The sequence below is a fragment of the Amblyraja radiata genome, chromosome 13, assembly GCF_010909765.2.
Source record: "Amblyraja radiata isolate CabotCenter1 chromosome 13, sAmbRad1.1.pri, whole genome shotgun sequence".
Taxonomy (NCBI): Eukaryota; Metazoa; Chordata; class Chondrichthyes; order Rajiformes; family Rajidae; genus Amblyraja; species Amblyraja radiata.
The window spans coordinates 46278536-46300714 of record NC_045968.1 but is presented as its reverse complement, the minus strand read 5'-3'; the positions used below and the strand labels follow the sequence as shown (position 1 = coordinate 46300714).

The 22179-nt window shown below is 42.8% G+C and overlaps 1 protein-coding gene across 7 annotated transcripts in view; it reads left to right on the top strand.

Moving 5' to 3' along the window:
* Positions 1-803: 803 nt before the first annotated feature.
* agfg1 (ArfGAP with FG repeats 1) overlaps positions 804-22179 on the top strand; it is a 55208-nt gene continuing 33832 nt past the window's right edge. For 3 of the 7 annotated variants that reach the window (XM_033031972.1, XM_033031971.1, XM_033031969.1), the window contains exons 1-3: positions 805-1036; positions 8299-8392; positions 20128-20243. In XM_033031972.1, the coding sequence (XP_032887863.1) occupies positions 876-1036; positions 8299-8392; positions 20128-20243 (371 nt within the window). In that variant the 5' untranslated portion in view covers positions 805-875. Of the gene's footprint in view, positions 1037-8298; positions 8393-20127; positions 20244-22179 lie in introns of all 7 variants that reach the window. The other 4 variants (XR_004413817.1, XM_033031974.1, XM_033031973.1 and 1 more) reach the window with 2 other exon arrangements.

Here is a 22179-nt window from a genome sequence, read left to right as displayed (position 1 = left end):
GGATTTGAGTATAAGAGCAGGGAGGTTCTACTGCAGTTGTACAGGCTCTTGGTGAGACCACACCTGGAGTATTGCGTACAGTTTTGGCCTCCTAATCTGAGGAAAGACATTCTTGCCATAGAGGGAGTACATAGAAGGTTCACCAGACTGATTCCTGGGATGTCAGGACTTTCATATGAAGAACGACTGGATAGACTCGGTTTGTACTCGCTAGAATTTAGAAGATTGAGGGGGGATTTTATAGAAACTTACAAAATTCTTAAGGGGTTGGACAGGCAAGATGCAGGAAGATTGTTCCAGATGTTGGGGAAGTCCAGAACAAGGGGTCACAGTTTAAGGATAAGGGGGAAATCTTTTAGGACCGAGATGAGAAAAACATTTTTTACACAGAGAGTGGTGAATCTGTGGAACTCTCTGCCACAGAAGGTAGTTGAGGCCAGTTCATTGGCTATATTTAAGAGGGAGTTATATGTGGCCCTTGTGGCTAAAGGGATCAGGGGGTATGGAGAGAAGGCAGGTACATGATACTGAGTTGGATGATCAGCCATGATCATATTGAATGGCGGTGCAGGCTCGAAGGGCCGAATGGCCTACTCCTGCACCTATTTTCTATGTTTCATCTCCATCCCCATCTTCATCCTCTTCCTCCTAAGATCCGCTTCATCCATATCCTCATCTTTATCAGCCTCCTCTTCCTCCCTGGGTCCATCTCCATCTCCACCTCCCCCCCACGTGTCCGCCCCTGATCCCCCCCCCCCCCCCCGCCGGCGAGTTCCGGAAGCGGCGTGAGTGTGTTTCCGCTGGCCGCTGCCAGTCGCTCCCCGCCTGTGCCGCGGCGCCGTGTCCTCTCCTCTCCTCTCCTCCCGCCCGTCCCCATGGCAGCCAAGCGAAAGCAGGAGGAGAGGCACCTGAAGCTGCTGCGGGAGATGACAACGCTGCTGCACAATAGGAAATGCTTCGACTGCGACCAGAGGGGCCCGACCTACGCCGACATGACCATCGGCTCCTTCGTCTGCACGTCCTGCAGCGGCATCTTGTGAGTAGCGAGAGCCCGCAGCTGCCAGGCCTCCTCTCCCCCCTCCCTCTCTCCCCCCCTCCCTCTCTCTTCCCCCTCCTCTCCCCTCTCCCCCTCCTCTCCCCTCTCCCCCCTCCTCTCCCCTCTCTTCCCCCTCCTCTCCCCTCTCCCCTCTCCTCCTCCTCCTCTCTCTCTCCCCATCCTCTCTCTCTCCCCCTCCCCTCTCTCCTCTCCCCTCTCTCTCTCTCTAACCTCTCTCTCTCTCCCCTCTCTCTCTCTCCCCGTCTCTCTCTCTGCCCCCTCTCTCTCTCTCCCCCCTCTATCTCCTCCCCCTCTCTCTCTCTCTCTCCCCCCTCCTCTCTCCCCCTCCCTCCCCCCTCCCCCCTCCGTTCATAAACTGGTTTTAGAAAATGTTCAACTGAGGGAAGGGTAATTTGGGGGAGAACAAGATAAGTCATTTCAGAGAGGGCTGAGGATCCCAACCTCAGCTCACACAGTAATGAGGGACAAAGGGTATAATGCTGACAATCAAAATGAGAGGTAAAATCATCCCACGGAGCAGAGAGAGTGAACGGCCCATGTGGCTGACAGCAGAAAACTACCATTGTCAATAGGAGAAAACGCACCCTTAAGATCTGAGTACTCGGCTTTGGCAGAGGCTTGATCACTGACTAAATCATAAATGTGTGAATTTGGGTAGTCTGCTTTATTTTTATTAACAAGAAATGCACACCACATGTGGGAGGTAGTAACTGCCATGTTGATTCCTCTGCTGAGTTTTAAACAGGCCAACTGCATGTCTGATATGCAATTTTGCAGGAGCAAAAATGACCACCAGTGAAATTTTGGATTGACTAAAGCAACTACCATTAGGCTCTGTCAAAAACTCTGATCCACAGCCAGACTCCATCCTTGTCCCCACCAACTGTCTGATTCTTTGCAATTTTAGTGTCACACTCAAACAATTTCCATCTTTGGAATGTCTCCTGTCCACACCAGAGCGTCAGCTCAACTTTTCACTTTTATCTGTGCATTTCATATCTTTATTCAAATATTTTTCAATTCCTTCCTGGACAACCTTTCTTTTTTCACTTGAAGTAATATTGAAATATCCTCAACCCTGTTATCCATGTGTTAACAGGTACAAGCTTTGTTCACTTAAAATGCTTGTGCTTGCAAGCCTATGTTGGTTTCTGATTCACAAGTGCCTCTGTTTTAAAATGTTCCGCTTGTTTTTAAATTTGTCTATGCCTTTATCCTTCTCTTTCTTAGTTAACCTCCTTCAGCTTATTAGCTCTGCAAAACATTGGCCATCATCATTGTGTCTACATTTATTAATAGCACACTGGCAATACTTTTGAGCACACAGGCCATCCTGATCCACTTTGCCTTATTTTAAGATTAGACTTTAGAGAAGCAGGCCATTCGGCCGACTGAGATTGTACTGACCAGCGATCACTTCGAACACTGGCATTATCCTATACACTTGCGGCAATTCATAATTTTACCGAAGTCAATTAACCTTTAAACCTATACGTCTTTGGAGTGTGGGAGGAAACCGGAGCACCCTGAGAAACCCCATACGGTCAAAAGGAAAACATACAAACTGTCATAGGGAGAAGGTACAAACTCCCTACAAAGATGTTCCTTAAAATTTCTCTGACCAATCCTTTAATGCCTGACCTAATCTCCCACATGGCACGGCGCCAAATTTCATTTGCCGCAGCTCCTGTAATGTACTTTTGAATGTTTATCCGAGTTGAAGGGACCGTGTAAACAGTGTAATTGTCAATGGGCTTCATAGTAACTACAAGTGGGAAGCATTTTGTAGGAGTTCATGGAATAAAAGAACAAAGCAGTGGATTAAGTTGTGGAAGAAATTGTATTTCTCATGGCCGGATGGAGTGTGAAAATCACTAACTGAAAAGGTATATATGAGACAGAAACGCCCACCGCATTTAAAAAATGGCTGGATATGCTTTTGAAGATGGAATGCTTGGAAGTGGCCAGCACGAGGGGCTAACCACCTGCCGTTGTGTCATACATACTATTTTATAATTTAATGATAGAGTATGGATTTTGCAACCTCAGGATATTCCAAACTACTTTGTACTTTATTTAGTATCCATTCAACCAATAATAAAGTACTGTGGAAGGACAGTCACTGTTTTTGTCAGTTACCAGCATAGCTCTAAATAGGGCACTTAGAAGTAAAATTTTTACCTGAAATTACGTTCATTGTGAGATAGCTCATTTGATTATTACTATTTAATTATCACAGTCATAAAGCATAGAAAAAGCCCATTTGGCCCACCAGTTTAAGAGACATTTGGACAGGTATATGGATAGGATAAGTTTACAGGGCTTTGGGCCAAGTGTAGGCAGGTGGGAGTAGTGTAGATGGGGCATGTTGGTCGGTGTGGGCAAGTTGGGCCGAAGGGTCTGTTTCCACGCTGTATGACTATGACTAAGTGAATGCCAACCATCATATACCCATTACACTCATTTCATTTCATCTCCCCTGAAATGTCATCATTCACCAAGACACTTGGCACAATTCATAACAGTCAGTTAACCCACGTAACCCTGCTTCTTTGGGTGTGGTAGGAAACTGGAGCTTCCGACAAAAATCCAGGAAGTCACGGGGGGAATGTGTAAACTCCACATGGACAGCATTGGAGGTCAGGATTAGACCAAGATCATTGGAGCTATAAGACGGCAGCTCCTTTAGCTGTACTGCCCCTGCACCACTGAACTGACCTAGAGTTGTCTTAGAATCAAGGAACAAGTAAATATCTTGGAAAGGGATGTCAGCCATTTGAAAGAAACTAAATATCTGTACATGCAGATGGTAAGAGGATGCAGTGGAATGTGAATAGATGCATTTGTTCCGGTGTTTAAAGACCAACTGGTGGAGGAAGTCACAATAATGCAGCCTGTTTAATTATTGTAGACAGTAGCTTTGTGATGTGCCACTTGTCAGTCTTGGGTGTACGTTGTTTTGTTTTACACTGTTTATGGTAGCTTTAATAGCGTATCTGCTCGATTAACACAATCTTCAGTTACAGTGATCCAGTGTCAATCTGAACAAGAAGATTGAAAAACATTTAAACACTTTAATCTAAGTTTTCACTGGTCTGTAATTTGCACAGTATAATAACTAAAGCATGTTCACGGGATTATTGTGTATGTCTAGTGTATTCTAGATCGCTTCAAAAAACACAAAAAGTATGTGTCTGGAGAATAAACCTGTGTGGAATCGGAATAAACTGAATAAAATGAAATGTGCCAGAATTCATAAAAATAGAAAACAAGCCTTCCAGATATGTTCTGTCAAATTTGGAGCAGAAATAATAATAAAAATCATTTCAATCTACCCAAAGGCTTACAAAATGGGCTCATAATTCTCTAAAAATGTGCCCAATCATTCAGATGAGGTCATGTTCTATTGTTCTCATGTTCTCTTAATTCCCAACTCTGCAAAATATGCAGAAACTCTTGTCATTGGCACTGTATTGATGGGTATCATTAGAATCTCTCAGTGCAGTCGTTGCTCGGGAAAATCCGGAATAATATGGCTCAGCTGTATTTAGTGAAGCATTGGTATGCAAGAAATATATGGGACTGAAAGGTAACAGATCAGGACAACCTCCTTCTTTGGAGAGGGGGCCTAGAATGAAAGGCCCAGTTAGAGTGGATGTGAAGAGGATGCTTTCTGTCGTGGGAGAGTCTAGGACCAGAGATCACAGCCTCAGAATAAAAGGATGCACCTTTAGAATGGAGATGAGGAGGAATTTATTTAGCCAGAGGTTGGTGAATATGTGGAATTCATAGCCACAGACAGCTGTGTCGGCAGCGTCATTGGGTGTTTTTAAAGCTGAGATTAATAGGTTCTTGATCAGCAAGGGCGTGGAAAGTTACGGGGAGAAGGCAGGAGAATGGGGTTGAGAGGGAAAAATAGATTAGTCATGATCAAATGGCGGAACAGACTTGATGGGCCGAATGGCCTAATTTTGCTCCTGTGTCTAATGATCTTCATTGGTGGAGTCTGAAGTCTCAGTTCCACACTACATAATGTCTCGTAAGGGGTTGAGGACAGGTCAGCCTTACAAATAGCCCCTGGGAATGAAGTGGGTGCATACAGAGCTAATATTGCCCTTAAATCAATCATCTCTTCCACCATTCCAAGAGGTTCTGGGTGATTCCTGTCCATAAATCCTTTTATACTCTTGGCCAGAAAAAAAAATATTGTTCTCTGATTTAAAGTTAGTAATTTAGCACGCACCTGTGCCTCCTCATGAATAGAGTTCTTCATCATTATGTGAAGAAGTGTTTCCTAACTTGATCCCGGAATTTCCTGGCTCTGAATTTAAGACTGACCCTCTGTTCAAGATGCAATAATGAGAAATTTCTCTACCCCATCAGTTCCTCTCAAAATCCTTGTAACTTCTAATTAGAGCATTGTGTTCAGTTCTAGGCACCGTGTTCTATGAAAGATGTCACGCTGGAAAGGTTACTGAGAAGATTTATGAGGATGATGCCTGGACAAAAGGGTCAGAGCTATAGGCAGAGGTTGAATAGGCTGGGATCTTATTATTCCTTGGAGCGCAAGAGGATGAGGGGTGATCTTATAGAGGTGTGTCAGATCAAGAGAGGAATAGATCGATTAGATGCACAGAGTCTCTTGCCTAGAGTAAGTGAATCGAGGACCAGAGGACATAGGTTTAAGGTGAAGGGGAAAAGATTTAATCGGAATCTGAGGCGTAACGTTTTCACACAAAGGGTGGTGGATGAATGGAACAAACTGCCTGAGGAAGTAGTTGAGGCAGGGACTATCTCAACATTTAAGAAGCAGTTAGATAAGCACATGGATAGGACAGGTTTGGAGAGATATGGACCAAATGCTGGCAGGTGGGATTAGTGTAGCTGGGACATGTTGGCCGGTGTGGGCAAGTTGGGCAAAAGGGCCTGTTTCCACACTGTATGACTCGATCAGTACTTAATTTTTGATAATCTAGAGAAATAATTTATGTATAGCCTCATCATAATTTAATCCATAAGAATTGGTCAAATTTTGAATGAATCTGTATCCACTCTTCTGAGGGCAGTCTAGCTTGTTTTAAGTTGCATTTCCCAGGTCTTTATACAATACTTTACCATGATATTCCTACAGCTGCAGTATTTCCCTTCAATTAAGTTTTGTGTAGTTTGGAGGTACAGCACGGAAACAGGCCTGCGGCACACCAAGTCCATGCCCATTACACTAACACTATGCTACACACTAGAGGCAATTTACAATTTTACCAAAGCCAATTAAACCACACACCTGTACATCTTTGGAGTGTGGGAGGAAACTGCAGCACCCACGCAGTCATGGGGAGAACGTATAAACTCCGTGCAGGCAGTACCCATAATCAGGATCAAAGCTGGGAATGTTGCTGCTGCAAGGCAGCAACTCTACCGCTGCGGAACTGTGCCACCCCTTTAGTTCCTATGTGCCTTGGTGAATATAATATAGAGAGCAATGAAACAGAAATCCAGTTGATGTGGAAGGAACCCGTTTTATCTTTTTAAATTCTAAGTTAAAAAATATATTTAACGTTAATTTCCTTGGTAAGGCTGGTATTCGTTGACCAACCTTGGTAGATCTAAGAAACCTCTAGTGGCTATGAACCACTCTCGTCCATATTTGAAGTGGGTTAAGGCAACTAAGTGACTCACTACTGCCAGTAATAGTCCGTTGTGAATCAATCACACTTGGAAGGAACTGGAGACGGGTGCAAGCCATTTGAGGTTGAATATTAACAATTTTATCCCTGATGGACATTTTGAGTCCGTTGGATTTTTACCGTAGTTTTTGTTGAAAGAATGTGATGGGGAAGGATTTATGTTTCCACATGGTAGCATTAAATGCTGATATTCAAAAGTATGTGTCAGTAGAGAGATTCTCTCTCTTCACGATGGGATACATTTAAAATTGCTCCCCTGATCCTTAATTAGGCCGTAGAAAATTACAGAATAGGAACAGACCCTTCGACTCACAAAGTCTGTTCTGAGGATGGTGCCGAGATAAACAAATCTTGTCTGAAAAGAAAAGATTGCTTTTCTTGTCTGCCTCCAGAAAAGCAGTCTGTCTCGTCCTTTTCTTCTTTTGCTGGTTTTACTTTGTTGTTAAATATATGTTTTAATGGATCTTTAGTTTTGTATTATGTAGGGGATGGGGGAACTTTTTTTTATCCCTTTCCTCGATGGAGATGCAACCTTTTCCATATCGTAGCTCCGTCCGCACTGCGCCTGACATCGTGCAGATCGGCCCGAAATGTTGCCTATTTCCTTCGCTCCATAGATGCTGCTGCACCCGCTGAGTTTCTCCAGCACTTTTGTCTACCATCGTGCAGATAGCAGTCCCTTTGCTGGGGATCGACTTTTGGGAGCTCCAACCTCGGGAGCCTGCGAGTTTAACATCGTGAAGCTTACAATCCCTTGCCAGGGTTCGACTTCGGGAGCTCCAACCACAGGAGCCTGCAGACTTAACATCATGGAACCGACGTCCGGAGCTTCAAGCGGCAGGAGCTTCAACCACCCCGATCGCGGGAGCTTTGATCGCCTCGACTGCCCCGACCACGGGAGAAAAGGAGGGAAGAAGATAAGACATTGTTGCCTTCCATCATAGCTCAAATTCCTTGAATGTTCTTACATACTTGACAATTTTTATTTTTTTTTGTATCTTGTATCTTCCACACCCTGCATATCCATGTGCCTATGTAAATGCCTCTGAAATGCCACTATCATATCTGACTCCACTACCACTCCTGACAGTGCATTCCCGGCACCCACTACCCTCTGTTCAAATAAAAACTTGCCCCATGCTTCTCCTTTAAACTTTGCCCTCTCACCCAAAAGATACACCCTCAAGTCTTTGACATTTACACCCAGGAAAAAAAGTTTGGACTGTCTACCCTATTTAAACGTCTACTTTTTTCCCCACCTACCACTTAACATTTCCGTGGGGAATGACAAAGATTCATTATGTTCGATTGTGATGCATTATATCTAGTAAAACATGAGACACTTGCAAACATGGATTGAGGTATATCGTGCAGGCTGAGGAGCAGCGTGGATTGACATCTTAATCGGCAAAGATATCGGCTGTGAGCTGTAGGGCCTATTCCTGTGCCATTCTGTTCATGTGAAAAGTGTAGTTTACCCATTCATTAAATTGAGTATTCTCAATAATGCACAAATTGTAATGGCTGCAAATCAATTTTGCTTTACATCTTCAGACGAGGGCTGAATCCTCCGCACAGAGTCAAGTCAATCTCCATGACCACCTTCACACTGCAAGAAATTGAATTTCTGAGAACACATGGTAATGATGTAAGTGCGATTGATAATTTGTTTGAATTAATTTACTTTGTTTAATGAATTGACCAAGTACTGTTAGCGTTGACATAATCTCAGTGTCTTTCATTTCTCAACTCAGCTATTCTCTTGGATGAAATGACATGCAAATAATTTATGTTGGTAATTTGCAGGATGTTGAGGTTTCTGCCAGATGTTTACTTTGAATTCCTTAGGTCTATTGGTAAAGAGGTCTATTTGCATTTAGTCCACTTGGGCTGACCACAATAATGTTGTAAGATCTCACAGAAATCTAGGCTCCCCTCTAGGTTGATCGTTTTGAACTTCCAGCTCAAGCACCGCCTCGAGTATATGGAAATGTTTCAGATTTTAGACCACCTCACAACGATTATCAATTATTTTCCTGCTGTACTTCTTTAAGTAATGTTGTCACCACGGGTGAGAACTCTGTTAATCACATGCCTCTGCTGTTTAAGCCAAAAAGGCAGGTGCTCTACCATGCCTACATGATCATATTCCTGAGATCGTCCTAAAGTGGGACCTGCCTATTTGCTAAGCTAACTCGTTAAACTAGCTCTCTTTGTGGAGAAATATTCCACAAATACTCGTCAACTGGAGTTTATTGTTGTATGCACAAATATGGTGAGGTACAGATACAATGAAACTCTTGCTTGCATCACGGGCATCTTGCCTCAGACAAATTCTCAAAAACATAAATTATACATAAATTCTATAAGACAGTGAAAAGAAAAAATATGCAAAAACAGGACATTAGTGCAAACACAATTAGAAAAGGGGTCGATAGCAGTGCACAAGGTGGTCTGTATTCCATTGCTGAGATAGGATTAGAGTTGTGCAGGTTGGTTCAAGAATTTGATTGTTGTTCGAAAATAGCTGTTCCTGAACCTGGTGGCGTGAGACTTCAGGCTTCTGTACCTCCTGCCTGATGGTAGCAGCAAGAAAAGAGTACAGCTCAGATTGTACAGCCCAGCCCTTCATGATGGATTCCACCTTCTTAATGCAGCACTCATATACACGCTTTCGTTGGTGGGTATAGCATGCAACCTTTTGCATTCTTGTCCATTGTAATTGTCCTAACAGGTTGTAATGCAACTCGTCAAGATACTATCTCCAGTGCATCTTTAGACATTTGTAGGAGCATTCATTGACAAATTTTTTCAAAACTCTGATAAAGTAATGACACTGGCATGCCTTCTTGATTATAACTATGGAATCATCTTTTGGAATAATCTCAACCATGGAGTTGAAATTATCACTGATCAACAGAACACAAGTTCCCAATAGGAATTTTCAATTTCTTAGTTGAACTCAACACATTTCTGCTCAGGCTTTGCAACTATTGTGTTTTTGTAGTATCAAAGTGAGTTTAGCAATTGCTTCATGAGTTTTTTAGGAGCATGAGTCTGTTAAAAAACTGAAAGCTGGAACAGAAATGAAAGAGAAATTATTTTTAAAAACATAGATAATAATAATAATTATACATTTTATTTATGGGCGCCTTTCAAGAGTCTCAAGGACACCTTACAAAAATTGAGCATGTAGAGGAAAAACAAGTAAGGGGAATTAAATAAATAGTAGAGACATGACTAGTACACAAAGTAAAGACAGAATTCAATACAAAACACAGTATGAGGCAATTAATGCACAGATGAAAAGGGACGGGGACGTGGGGCTAAGGATAGGCAGAGGTGAAGAGATGGGTCTTGAGGCGGTACTGGAAGATGGTGAGGGACACGGAATTGCGGATCAGTTGGGGGAGGGAGTTCCAGAGCCTGGGAGCTGCCCTGGAGAAGGCTCTGTCCCCAAAACTGCGGAGGTTGGACTTGTGGATGGAGAGGAGACCGGCTGATGTGGATCTGAGGGACCATGAGGGTTGGTAGGGGGAGAGGAGGTCAGTGAGATATGGGGGGGGCAGATGGTGGAGGGCTTTGTAGGTGAGGACCAGGATTTTGTAGGTGATCCGGTGGGAGATGGGAAGCCAGTGAAGTTTTTTGAGGACTGGAGTGAAGTGATGCCAGGATTTGGTGTGGGTGATGAGTCGGGCGGCTGCGTTCTGGACCAGTTGGAGTCGGTTGATGTAGGTGGAGCTGATGCCAAGGAGAAGTGAGTTGCAATAGTCCAGTCGGGAGGAGATGAAGGCATGGATGAGTCTTTCAGCAGCAGGCGGTGTGAGAGAGGGTCTGAGTTTGGCGATGTTGCGGAGATGAAAGAAGGAGGTTTTAATGACATGGCGGATGTGAGGCTCAAGGGAGAGGGTGGAATCATAGATCACGCCAAGGTTGCGGGCCTGGGGAGATGGGGAGACAGTGGTGCCGTCGATGGTGAGAGTGGGGTTATTGATTTTGCTGAGTGTGGCTTTGGAGCCTATGAGGAGGAATTCTGTCTTATCGCTGTTGAGTTTGAGGAAATTATGTTGCATCCAGGTTTTTATAGCTGACAAACAGGAGTTGATATGGGAGAGGGGGGGGTTGTGGGGGGATTTGGTGCCAAGGTAAATCTGGGTGTCATCAGCGTAACAGTGGAAGTCCAGATTGAAGTGGCGGAGTATCTGACCAAGGGGGAGGATGTAGATGATGAAGAGGAGGGGGCCGAGTACGGAGCCTTGGGGAACGCCTTGAGTGACTGCGGCTGTAGCAGAGGTGTGGTTGTGGAGAGAGATGAAGTGGGATCTGTTGGAAAGGTAGGAACGGAGCCATCAAATAGATGTATTTATGGTTCGTTCTCATGCTCATTGAATAATGTTATTCACAATTATAGTTTACCTCTGCGATTATGAACACTATGTAGGTAGTTTGATACATTAGATACGTTGGGGCACAATATATCTAAAAAAGATTCACAAATTTTATTTCTCATACACCCCAGATGTGCTGAAAGGGTCAGGTAATAATTCTAAAATTTCTGTTGCTATCTAATAGAAGTATCTACTTATTCCAAGCTGAATCCCCTAGTTCTTTTGCAGCTGCGATCTGAGCCAATGTTCTTATTGCATGACAGGAATGGCTGTTGTTAATGAGCGCTATTTTAAAATGAATCTTCTCTGGAATAACAGCCCAAGAAATGGCTGGTGAAGTGTCAAGTCTGACCTTAACTCTTCTTTGCAAATTTCTGATGCAGATATTGGGCTTAAAATATATTGTTGACACACTTGTTTTCAGACGTAGCTTTTTATGGTAAATTTCTGGAATATTATAGTATAGTTAAGGTGAAAAATGCAAAGATTTCTTTCAAAGGGAAATGTTGATCTGATCTGTTAGCTAACTGTACAAAGTTTAATGAGACTTCAAAATTTCTTGGCGATGTCCACAATGCTATGTGATATTTCTTATTGAGCCATAGTCACATATTTTGTTTGTGGACAGAAAGTAGCAATGTTACAAAATTTTGAGATTTTAAAAATCAAGTCTGCAATTTATCCCATCAGATAAAGCATAAAAAGAAGTTTAATTTGACACCTAATTCACTTTCATATCTCAAGTATTTAAAAAGTTATGGCCATTTTCATACTCGGAAATTAGCATCTTGTTCCCTATTGATTTTCTATGGACATAACAAAAAAGCTGTGATCGGGGACAGTCAAAAGCACATAACTTTCTTAAAAATTAAGAGAACTGAATGAAATTTTCAGTTATCATAGATTGAAGCATTCTGAAACAAATATAAAATAATCTTACTTGGATGACCTGAAATTAAAGCATATAATTAGTTAGTTACCCAACTGTAGCTAATTTCAAACTTCAATTCCTAGATCTAAACATCTATCCATTTCTTAATAAATGATTAACATTTTTAAATAGCCTAAGTGTCCAAATAATATTCACAAATAATTCACAATAAAATTTTTAAATCTCATTTACATTAATTTATAGGCCAAATGGAAGGAATTTAGTGTTCAATTGCTGTAAATTAAAGTCCATTTAAATCAGCTTTCTAGTGGGATCCTGTGAACGCGCTGGTTTAGAACGTTCACATTGTGGTAGATTTGTGCCCTCAAATGCCCAGAAAAATACTGCGGGATATAATGGGGCCCAAATTAGCTACTCGCAACATTAAACTTTGTATAAAGGGATCTTAAGAAGCCCTTTTTAACGTAAAAATAAACAGCCTACCTTCCGTTTTCCCCTGTATGAGATCCGACCCGTTGTCGGCGGTCGCGGGTTTAGAGGTTAATTTTTAACCTACTATAACAAGTAAAGAAAACCCTTAAAACTAAAAGTAGCTCCAGCTACGGAATCTTCCAGCGATTTTTCGTTTATAATTAACTAGGCTGAAAAACCTCGATTTGAACAGCCTAGGGAAAATCGCGTTTTAAACCCGCCCCCCTCTAAACGGCACCAAAATCGCGCACACGGGCTGGGACAGATTTTCAGCGATCTTCAGGTAGGCTTTGCAACATACCTACAGAAAGGCCTTTCCCTCTGCTTTTCTCCATTCTATTAATATTTCTACATTAGCATTTAAATCAATTTTAATAACGAAGAACATGAGGCAGAACACAACAATACAGGAACAGGCTCTTTGGCACAACGTCTGTGCTGATCATGATGCCAAGTTAAACTAATTGCACATAAACTAATCTCTCTTTGGGAATTTGTTCAGGATTCCAGCATTTGCACTTTCTCTCTTAAACCTTACTATGGTATCTACTGCCACCACTTCACCCGACAGCACATTCCAGGCACCTACCATTCTTTGTAAAACAAAAACTTGCCCCGTAAATCTCCTTTAAACTTTCCCCCTCTTGCCTTCATTCTATGCCCACTAGTATTTGCCATTTCCACTCTGGGGGAAAAAAGCCTCTGGCTGTGTATCCTATCAATGCTCCTCAGCATCGAACTTTCCAGCAAATGTAATCAAACTGGAGGAACAACACCTTGTATTACACCTGGGTAATTTGCAATCCATTGATAGGAATACTGAATTTTCCAATTTTGAGTAACCCTTGCCTTCTGTGTTCTCCTTTCGATCCACCTCCAGCCCTCCCATTTTGTCCCCCTTTCCCATACCCCCTTGTCCCCATCGCTCATTTTTGTCCCTCTCCCCTCATGGTTCCATCCACCTAATACCTACACATTTCATCCACCGGAACCTCTACCCATCTAGTATTTCACCTCTCCACATCTAGTTTTCATCTATCTCCTAATTGTTCCCATTATCACATCATTAGATTCCAAAACTGGTAACCTTCCAGCAGCTGTCTGCAGCTTTACCTTCCCCTCACCCCACTTGGCTCTGTTCTTTTTTGTCTGTTTTTGTCTGTTTTCACCTGCCATCTCCCTGCCTCTCTCTCAACGCCACCCTTACATCCTAGCTCACTTTGCTGCATCATCCCTCTTCCTTCATCTCTCCTAAATCCACTGACTGACCCCTGTCTGACTCCTCTTCTTGCCTCTCTCCTCACTGTATTGGCTAACTTCCCTCTCCACTCTGTTCTAATGCAATGACTTGCCCCGAAACCCAACAGTTTTCTTCTCCCTGCAGATGCTGTTCGAGCCACTGTATTCCTCCAGCAGTCAGTTTTTTTTCCATTTAAAATCTGACCAGTCTCTATTTATAGCTAACACTCTCTAATCCACACATCGTCCTGGTAAACTACTTCTGCATCTTCCCCAAAACCTCAACAGATGTCCCGTAATGCAGTGGCCAGATATGCACACAGTATTCCAAACATGACCTCATCAAAGTTTTATGCAGCTGCATCGTGGCTTCCCGGCCTTTATATTCCACGCCCTGACTGATGAGTGCTAGCATGCTGCATGCATTCTTTACCATTCTATCTACTTCTGGTGTCACTTATTGCGAGCTATGTACTTGCATCTTAGGATCTTGAATAGTCTGGAAGCTTTGCATCAAATTTAAATTAATTTTCCCATCAACCGATGTATATCTCAAGTTGTTTATTCTTGGCATTTATATCCAGCAAAGAGACAACTGTACAAGAGACAGCAGGTCAGGCAGTATCTGTGGATAAATGAACAGTTAATGTGATGTTTCCATGGAAATGGAAAAGCTTAGTAGGGGGGAGGCAATGGGACAACAAAAATCTGAGGGGAAATTTAAAAACTAATGGAATTAACAAAGGAGAAATGATGACGTAGGGAAAAATGAATGGAATAGGATGGAATACTTTATTGGCACATGTGACAAGGCACAGTGAAATTCTTTGCTTGCATACCCAATGTATACAAAAAGCGGCTACCTACGGCGCAGATAAAGTTACAAAGTTCCCCAGCCCCGCACGGCCCGTTTTTACCTTCTCCCCAAAATCCACAAACCCGGCTCTCCCGGCAGACCCATTGTCTCTGCGTGTTCGTGCCCCACCGAACTCATCTCCACATACCTTGACTCCATCCTATCCCCCTTGGTCAAATCCCTCCCCACCTATGTTCTAGACACCTCAGACACTCTCCGCCGCCTCCACGCATTCCACTCTCTGGGCCCTCACCCCCTCATCTTCACCATGGATGTCCGGTCACTCTACACCTCCATCCCCCACCAGGATGGCCTCAGAGCCCTCCGGTTCTTCCTCGACCAGAGGAGCAACCTTTACCCAGCCACTGACACTCTCCTCCGCTTAGCGGAGTTGGTCCTCACCCTCAATAACTTTACATTTGACTCCTCCCATTTCCTCCAAACACAAGGCGTAGCTATGGGCACACGCATGGGCCCCAGCTACGCCTGCCTCTTTGTCGGGTACGTTGAACAATCCTTGTTCGATGCGTACCAGGGCCCCATCCCCGACCTCTACCTCCGCTACATTGACGACTGCTTTGGTGCCACCTCCTGCACCCACACACAACTGACTGACTTCATCCACTTCACCACCAACTTCCATCCGGCACTCCAATACACCTGGACGATTTCCGACACTTCCCTACCATTCCTTGACCTCACCATCTCCATCGCAGGGGACAGACTCCTGACCGACATACATTACAAACCCACTGACTCACATGGCTATCTGGACTACACGTCTTCCCACCCTGCCCCCTGTAAAGACTCCATCCCCTACTCCCAATTCCTCCGCCTACGCCGCATCTGTTCCCAGGATGAGACATTTCATACCAGGGCGTCGGAAATGTCCTCGTTCTTCAGGGAACGGGGATTCCCCTCCGCCACCATAGATGAGGCTCACACCAGGGTCTCATCCATACCCCGTAACACTGCTCTCTCTCCCCATCCCCGCACACGCAACAAGGGCAGAGTCCCTCTGGTCCTCACCTTTCACCCCACCAGCCGGCAAATACAACACATAATCCTCCGCCATTTCCGCCACCTCCAACGTGACCCCACCACTCGCCACATCTTCCCATCTCCCCCATGTCTGCCTTCCGCAAAGACCGCTCCCTCCGCAACTCCCTCGTCAATTCTTCCCTTCCCTCCCGCACCACCCCCTCCCCGGGCACTTTCCGTTGCAACCGCAAGAAATGCAACACCTGTCCCTTCACCTCCCCCCTCGACTCCATTCAAGGTCCCAAGCAGTCGTTCCAGGTGCGACAAAGGTTCACCTGTATCTCCTCCAACCTCATCTACTGCATCCGCTGCTCTAGATGTCAGCTAATTTACATCGGGGAGACCAAGCGTAGGTTGGGTGACCGTTTCGCCGAACACCTCCGCTCAGTCCGCCTTAACCTACCTGACTTCCCGGTGGCTCAGCACTTCAACTCCCCCTCCCATTCCCAATCCGACCTCTCTGTCCTGGGTCTCCTCCATTGCCAGAGTGAGCAACAGCGGAAATTGGAGGAACAGCACCTCATATTCCGTCTGGGGTCCTTGCGCCCTTATGGCATCAACATTGAATTCCCCCAATTTGGCTAGCCTGTGCTGTCCCCTCCCCTTCCTTCACCCTCTAGCTGTCTCCTCCCACCCTCCCATCCGCCCGCCCTCGGGCTCCTCCTCCTCCCTTTTTCCTTCTTTCTTTCCCCACCCCCCATCAGTCTGAAGAAGGGTTTCGGCCCGAAACGTCGCCTATTTCCTTCGCTCCATAGATGCTGCTGCACCCGCTGAGTTCCTCCAGCAATTTTGTGTACCTTTAAGTTACAAAATATGTTGGCTCCTCCTTTGTTTTCTCCCCCCAACAGCAGTTCCCCACACCTCATCCCCATTGTCTTTTATTCTCTCTCCCTCATCATTGTCCATTGTTCTTTCCCCTCCCTCAAGGCGGTCCCCCCCCCCCCATGCCCTCGTCGACTGACAATCACAGATTGACCCGCGAGGCTTCACCATCGCCGAGGCACCGTTGCCTCGAATCTTCACCGCTGCTGTCGCTGAGGTACCACCGCGGCTGAAGCCCCACTTCACGTGTCCGTCTCATCGGTCGGTGCCATCATCGGCCACCGCACCGACCTCTCCACAGCGTTGCCGAGTCCTCCGTGGTGCCGCCCTGGGCCCCAGCTGCGGGCTCCGTCGGCTGCTCTGCCGACCTGGGCTCCAACTCACGAGGTCCGCGAGGCTTCTCCGACCCACGAGGCCCCGGCCAGGCTCCGATAGTGGAAAAACACCTGATCTAAATCCAATATTTCTTTCTCTCCTAGTCCCATGTCTACTCGTTTAAGCCTTGTACCATCATTTAGCAGACTGAGGACAGCGCAGTAAATGAAATCATGGCAGGAGTCTTGTTCCACAACCAAAACAAATATTTGCTATACTGATCATTCCTATAGCAAACTGTATTTCACCATCTTCTATCGGTTCTTTATGGTAAAATATGAACAAAGGGTATTGAGAAAAAAAGGGTAGTGACTGAAGGAAACTGAAAACTCTATTCCAGATCAAATGCTTTGAAAACTACAGTGCGAATTAGTGGGTGGCAACATTTAATACATGATCTCTGGAGATCAAATGACAAGAATGAAAGATCTCCAGATCAAAAAGTACATTTGGTTAAAATAATCTCCTGAGATTATTTTTGCCTCTTTTGCAATTTTTCTGGATATCATTTCGTCTAGCATTGCCTCTCATCTCCACATTCATTTCCTTATTTGTAACACAAGTGAAGGAAGATGCCCAAAGCCTGTCTTTAACTATTAGCTTAGATTATAAATCTTCTTTTTAAATTGCCATTCTACATTTACTATATCATTAGTTTTCTTACTCAATGAGAATAGATTTTCATTTTCTATTACAAATCTCAAATTGTGCAGTACAGAGGCAAATAAATAAACAATGGGTTTTTGTCCCAAACCTAATGGAGGGCACTGTATAAGAACAAGCTTTGTCCTGTGCATCGGTGGCAGAGACCTATTCGCCACACCTTGTCATCGTAGGATCATTTTCTTAATTGATCTTCCAACCCTCTCAATTGTGTTTTCTGCACTCGGGAGTGTTCTGTGACAGATTGCAAAGATTTATAGTTTAATGAATTCTTGGAAGCGAAGCTTGCTGCAGAATCAAGCAGAATACAGTCCTACTTAAGAATTGCTATACTTTTAAAAAGTCAAATTTACAGCAAATTGCTGAAATGGCACAGTTTAGATGAGTTATCCAATGCCTTTATTAATAGTAAAACAATTGTTTCTTCATTTCAGGAAGAGCAGAGAAAAATAAAATAATAGTGACAAGAACTATTGACAGGTTTGTCTAATTTGCATTATGTAAGGATTGCATTTAACCAGGGGAGAATATAGAACAGTACTGCACAGGAAGAGGCCCTTTTGCACACAGTGACTGTGCTGACAGTTTGTTATCTAGCTGTGCATAATCCATATTCCTTCATCCTCTGCATATCCATATGCCAATCCAAACGCCTCTTAAATGCCACTATCATAATTTCATATCGTATTTGACATTTCCATCCTGGGGAAAAGGTTCTGACTGTCTACCCTATCTATGCCTCGCATAAGTTAATATACTTCTATCAGGTGTTCCCGCAACCTCCGATGTTCCAGAGAAAACAATCTGAGTCTGTTCAACCTCTCCCTTAGCTAATCCCCCTAATCCAAGCAACATTCTGGGTGGGCAGCAAAATTCAATGTTCTTCCATCAATTTCTGTTTTGATGTATTAAAATATTGTGTGATTGATAACAGTCGATAATGCTAGAGCTGAGCATCTATGAGGAGGAACAATGCCATTTCAGCTTGGCTCAGTGATATTGCTGAGTCAAAAGGTTGTGGATTGAAACCAAATTCTCAAGAATTTATGCATATAATCTATAAACTGCTTCAGACGTGTATTTATGTATGGATTTTAAATTCAACAATTTAAGTAAGATCAACAGCATTATTCAAAGAAGAGTGGGAATTTTTACAAGCATACATTACCATATGTTCCCAAAACAGTATCACCAAAAAAATTGATTAATTGAGTCATTTATCTCATTCCTCTGTAGGTGGGATCCTGCAGAGAGAAAAACTGCTCGTCTACATATCTATAAGTGGCACATGTCAAAATAACTTAGGTTTTGTACAAAATAATAGATGGCAAAAGGATATGAAAGATACTATATAAAGACGTTGGTTATTCTGATATTTGATGTCTACAAACTGTTTTTGTTTCCTGTTTCTGCATATAAAAGACTTTTCAGAAAGAGATAACAATTATTTAAGTTCTGTAATTTGTGCCAAGGGAATACTTAGACAAAGTAATGTCCCAAATTACATTTAAGTAATGAGTTGCAAGAAGTATTTAAAGTGGTATAAGAATGCCAGAACACACCAGGTCTTTGCTCTACTCGCTTGCTATAAAAAGATGAACATGGTCCTGACTGGAGAGCGATCTTGATCTCCTTGAAAATCCTCCTCGTTAATACATCCCCATAAATATTGCACTGCAAATCATTCCCTTTGGAACTGTGTGTTCACGTCTCAAAAACTTCTTGTAAGCACATGTTGCACATATGTCCCTCCAAATGAATTGATGACATGAAAAGGCTTAGCTCGGAAGTCGAATTGGTTCACCCGTGAGTTGAAGAAGAATTGAATAAAAACAGGTTATTTGGCGATGCCATCTGTAACAGAATTTAGGAGGGTCTGTTTAAGGTAATGCGTTGAATAAATGTAGCCAATGCCTGATCCAAAATGTTCATGTTTTCTTGTTCAGAATTTCTTGTACACATTCTGCTCTTGGTTGATTCAGGACAAAAATCCAACATATCACAAAAAACTCCACTGATTTTGCACTCCGTGCAGTACATGCAGAGTCGAATATATTTTGACAAGTGCAAATGAATTTCTTTATACGGAGTACATAAGATCTGTGTCTTTTCCAAGAAAAATGACTTCAAAAATGTGCTGATTAAAGCAGATATGGCAGCTAGCCACAATTATGTATTTTCCTCTTTGGTGAAATATAATATTTGCCTTGCACTGGATATAGAGCCATGCAGGGTGAAAAGAGCAAGCAATGTAGAATCCAGTCCTGGGAGTCCATGTGATCCAGATGCCTTCTGCATTCACCTTGTCCACTACACAAGGAGGGCAAACAAAATACACAAACAATATTAATTCTTTGGTTGCGTAGATAATCTGGCCAAGATATAGTACGTCCCCTCTCTTACCTATTCAACTTATCATTCTGCATTTTGATTTTTATAAAGATTTATATCGAAAAGCCAATAGAGTAAAACTTTAAAAACCATCATGAAATGTAAATTTTAGATGCATGTTTGTAGCTATGGTTTGGATCTGATTTGTTGCCTGATTGTAGCTATGTTTGGATCTTAGTTAATTTTCACCTACAGCTCTTGTATTTGAAATGTTTAACAATATTTTCTGTCTTTTTCTAATTTAGGTGTGTAAACAGATTTGGCTTGGATTGTATGATGAAAATTCGTCAGTTTATCCCGATTTCAGAGATCCTCAAAAAGTCAAAGTTTTCCTGCAGGAAAAATATGAGAAGAAAAGATGGTAAATGTCAAATCTCTGTGTGTTCAAGTTGCTAATGGTTAAACAATGATGTGTGCCAGTCAGTGTTTATCTGTTTGGCTTTGGTTTGATTCTGTATGCAAGATCCTGGTGTGTATTTGTTCATGCCATGAGGCTGTGATACCATTGGGAAGTCCAATATGGAAGCTCAGATGCCATGATGGAAGAAGGTAGGAAGACAGCATATTGGTTATTGCTCCATGGGAACAGGCAGTATGCTTGATGTTTTAGCGTTCGTGAAGTGTGATGACCAATCATGGGAGGTACACATAGGGAAATGGACAAATATGTGGTGAAATTTGCAGATTGAAAGGGAATGAAATACATAGGTCTTGCAAGAGGAAAATGAATTAGTGGGCATTGGTACTGAAGTCATGTTGATATATGGACAATGTAGCTGAGTTGTAGGAATGTTATGAATTCTATGATTATTGTTCAGTATAGCATATAATACTGATTTGCAAGTGGAACACAAGTATTAATGTATTAACATCATCAAAAACTCAAAAGAAACTAACCCAGAATCCTCTAACAAGTCCAAAACCTTGGCTTTCAGCAAAGCTACACAGGTACCACTTTGTCATAATCCTGCTTTCATTACTTAATGGGTGTGAAGGAAGCTAATTAGAATCTTAAATTGGTGTAAATAGAAGTGATCATAGTTGTTACTAATAAATGCTCTATGCAAAATGTTCTCTCAATCGCAAACAATCTTTTATTGTTAATTCTTTGCACACCTTCAAAACTAATTACTAATCTTTGCAATTGGACTGAATGGAAAATTGATGCCTCAGAAGTGTGAAAAGGGAAAATTATATACTTAAAAATCTGTAGCAATTGAATTGGTCAGGATTGTCACCAGATAGGCGAGTTTGTTGTTAGTTATCTGTGAAATTTAACAGCAAATTAAATAAATCGTGAATTATGGTTATTTTTTGGGACTGCTTTGCTAACATTTCAAAATAATACCAATATCAGCTCTCTAGATTAAACTGAATTGCTTTTCTCTTTAGTTCATAAGGATAAAATGTTTGAGGAGAACTGGGGGAATACACAACTTGTGAGAAAGTTGCCTTCCCTAGGGCCCATTTGCACATCATGAATTAAAGGGTTCTGTTCTTGTTCTTGAATGAGTATTTCCGTTTGTGTGTTACAAGAGAGGAGTAGGTGATGAGTGACTATAAAAGGGGATGCAAGGGTGTAGTATGTGGGAGCAATAGTACAATGTAAGATCAACTGGCCAAATGGGCTGTGTTCATAGGCATCTGACTTTTAGGAAATGGACGATCTGTATGTTTTAATCTACTTTAAGGTCTGCCTTGCTGCACAGTGAGAAATGATTGTATCTGATTTTGAAATACCATTTCCTCATACTTTCCCATAGAGAAGTTATTAGAAACATAGAAAATAGGTGCAGGAGGAGGCCATTCGGCCCTTTGAGCCGGCACCTTCATTCATTGTGATGATGGCTGATCGTCCCCAATCAATAACCCATGCCTGCCTTCTCCCCATATCCCTTAATTCCACTAGCCCCTAGAACTCTATCTAACTTATCGATCTAACTTATTGTGATCACATTGCTAAAATATCAACAGAAGTATAACTTAACAAACTAAAACAAAATGTAACAGGCAAAGTTTAGTCCATTGAATCAAGCATGCAAGACTTTCTGACACGTTGTCTTGTGAAGGTTCTAATTCTCTGCTTTCAATTAAGTTGTTTAATCATTAATATTGAATATTTCCACTGAGGTTTGTCCATCGACAGCTCCAGATAACAGCTTATTCCATGGAGTAGCAAATCTTGAGACTTGCTTTATGACCCTAAGCAAATACTGTACTCACTATGTTCACAGTGGGGCCCTGCATAAGTACTCGAGGAGGAGGAGCCATCTTGGTGAACGGCTGCTAGCCAGCAG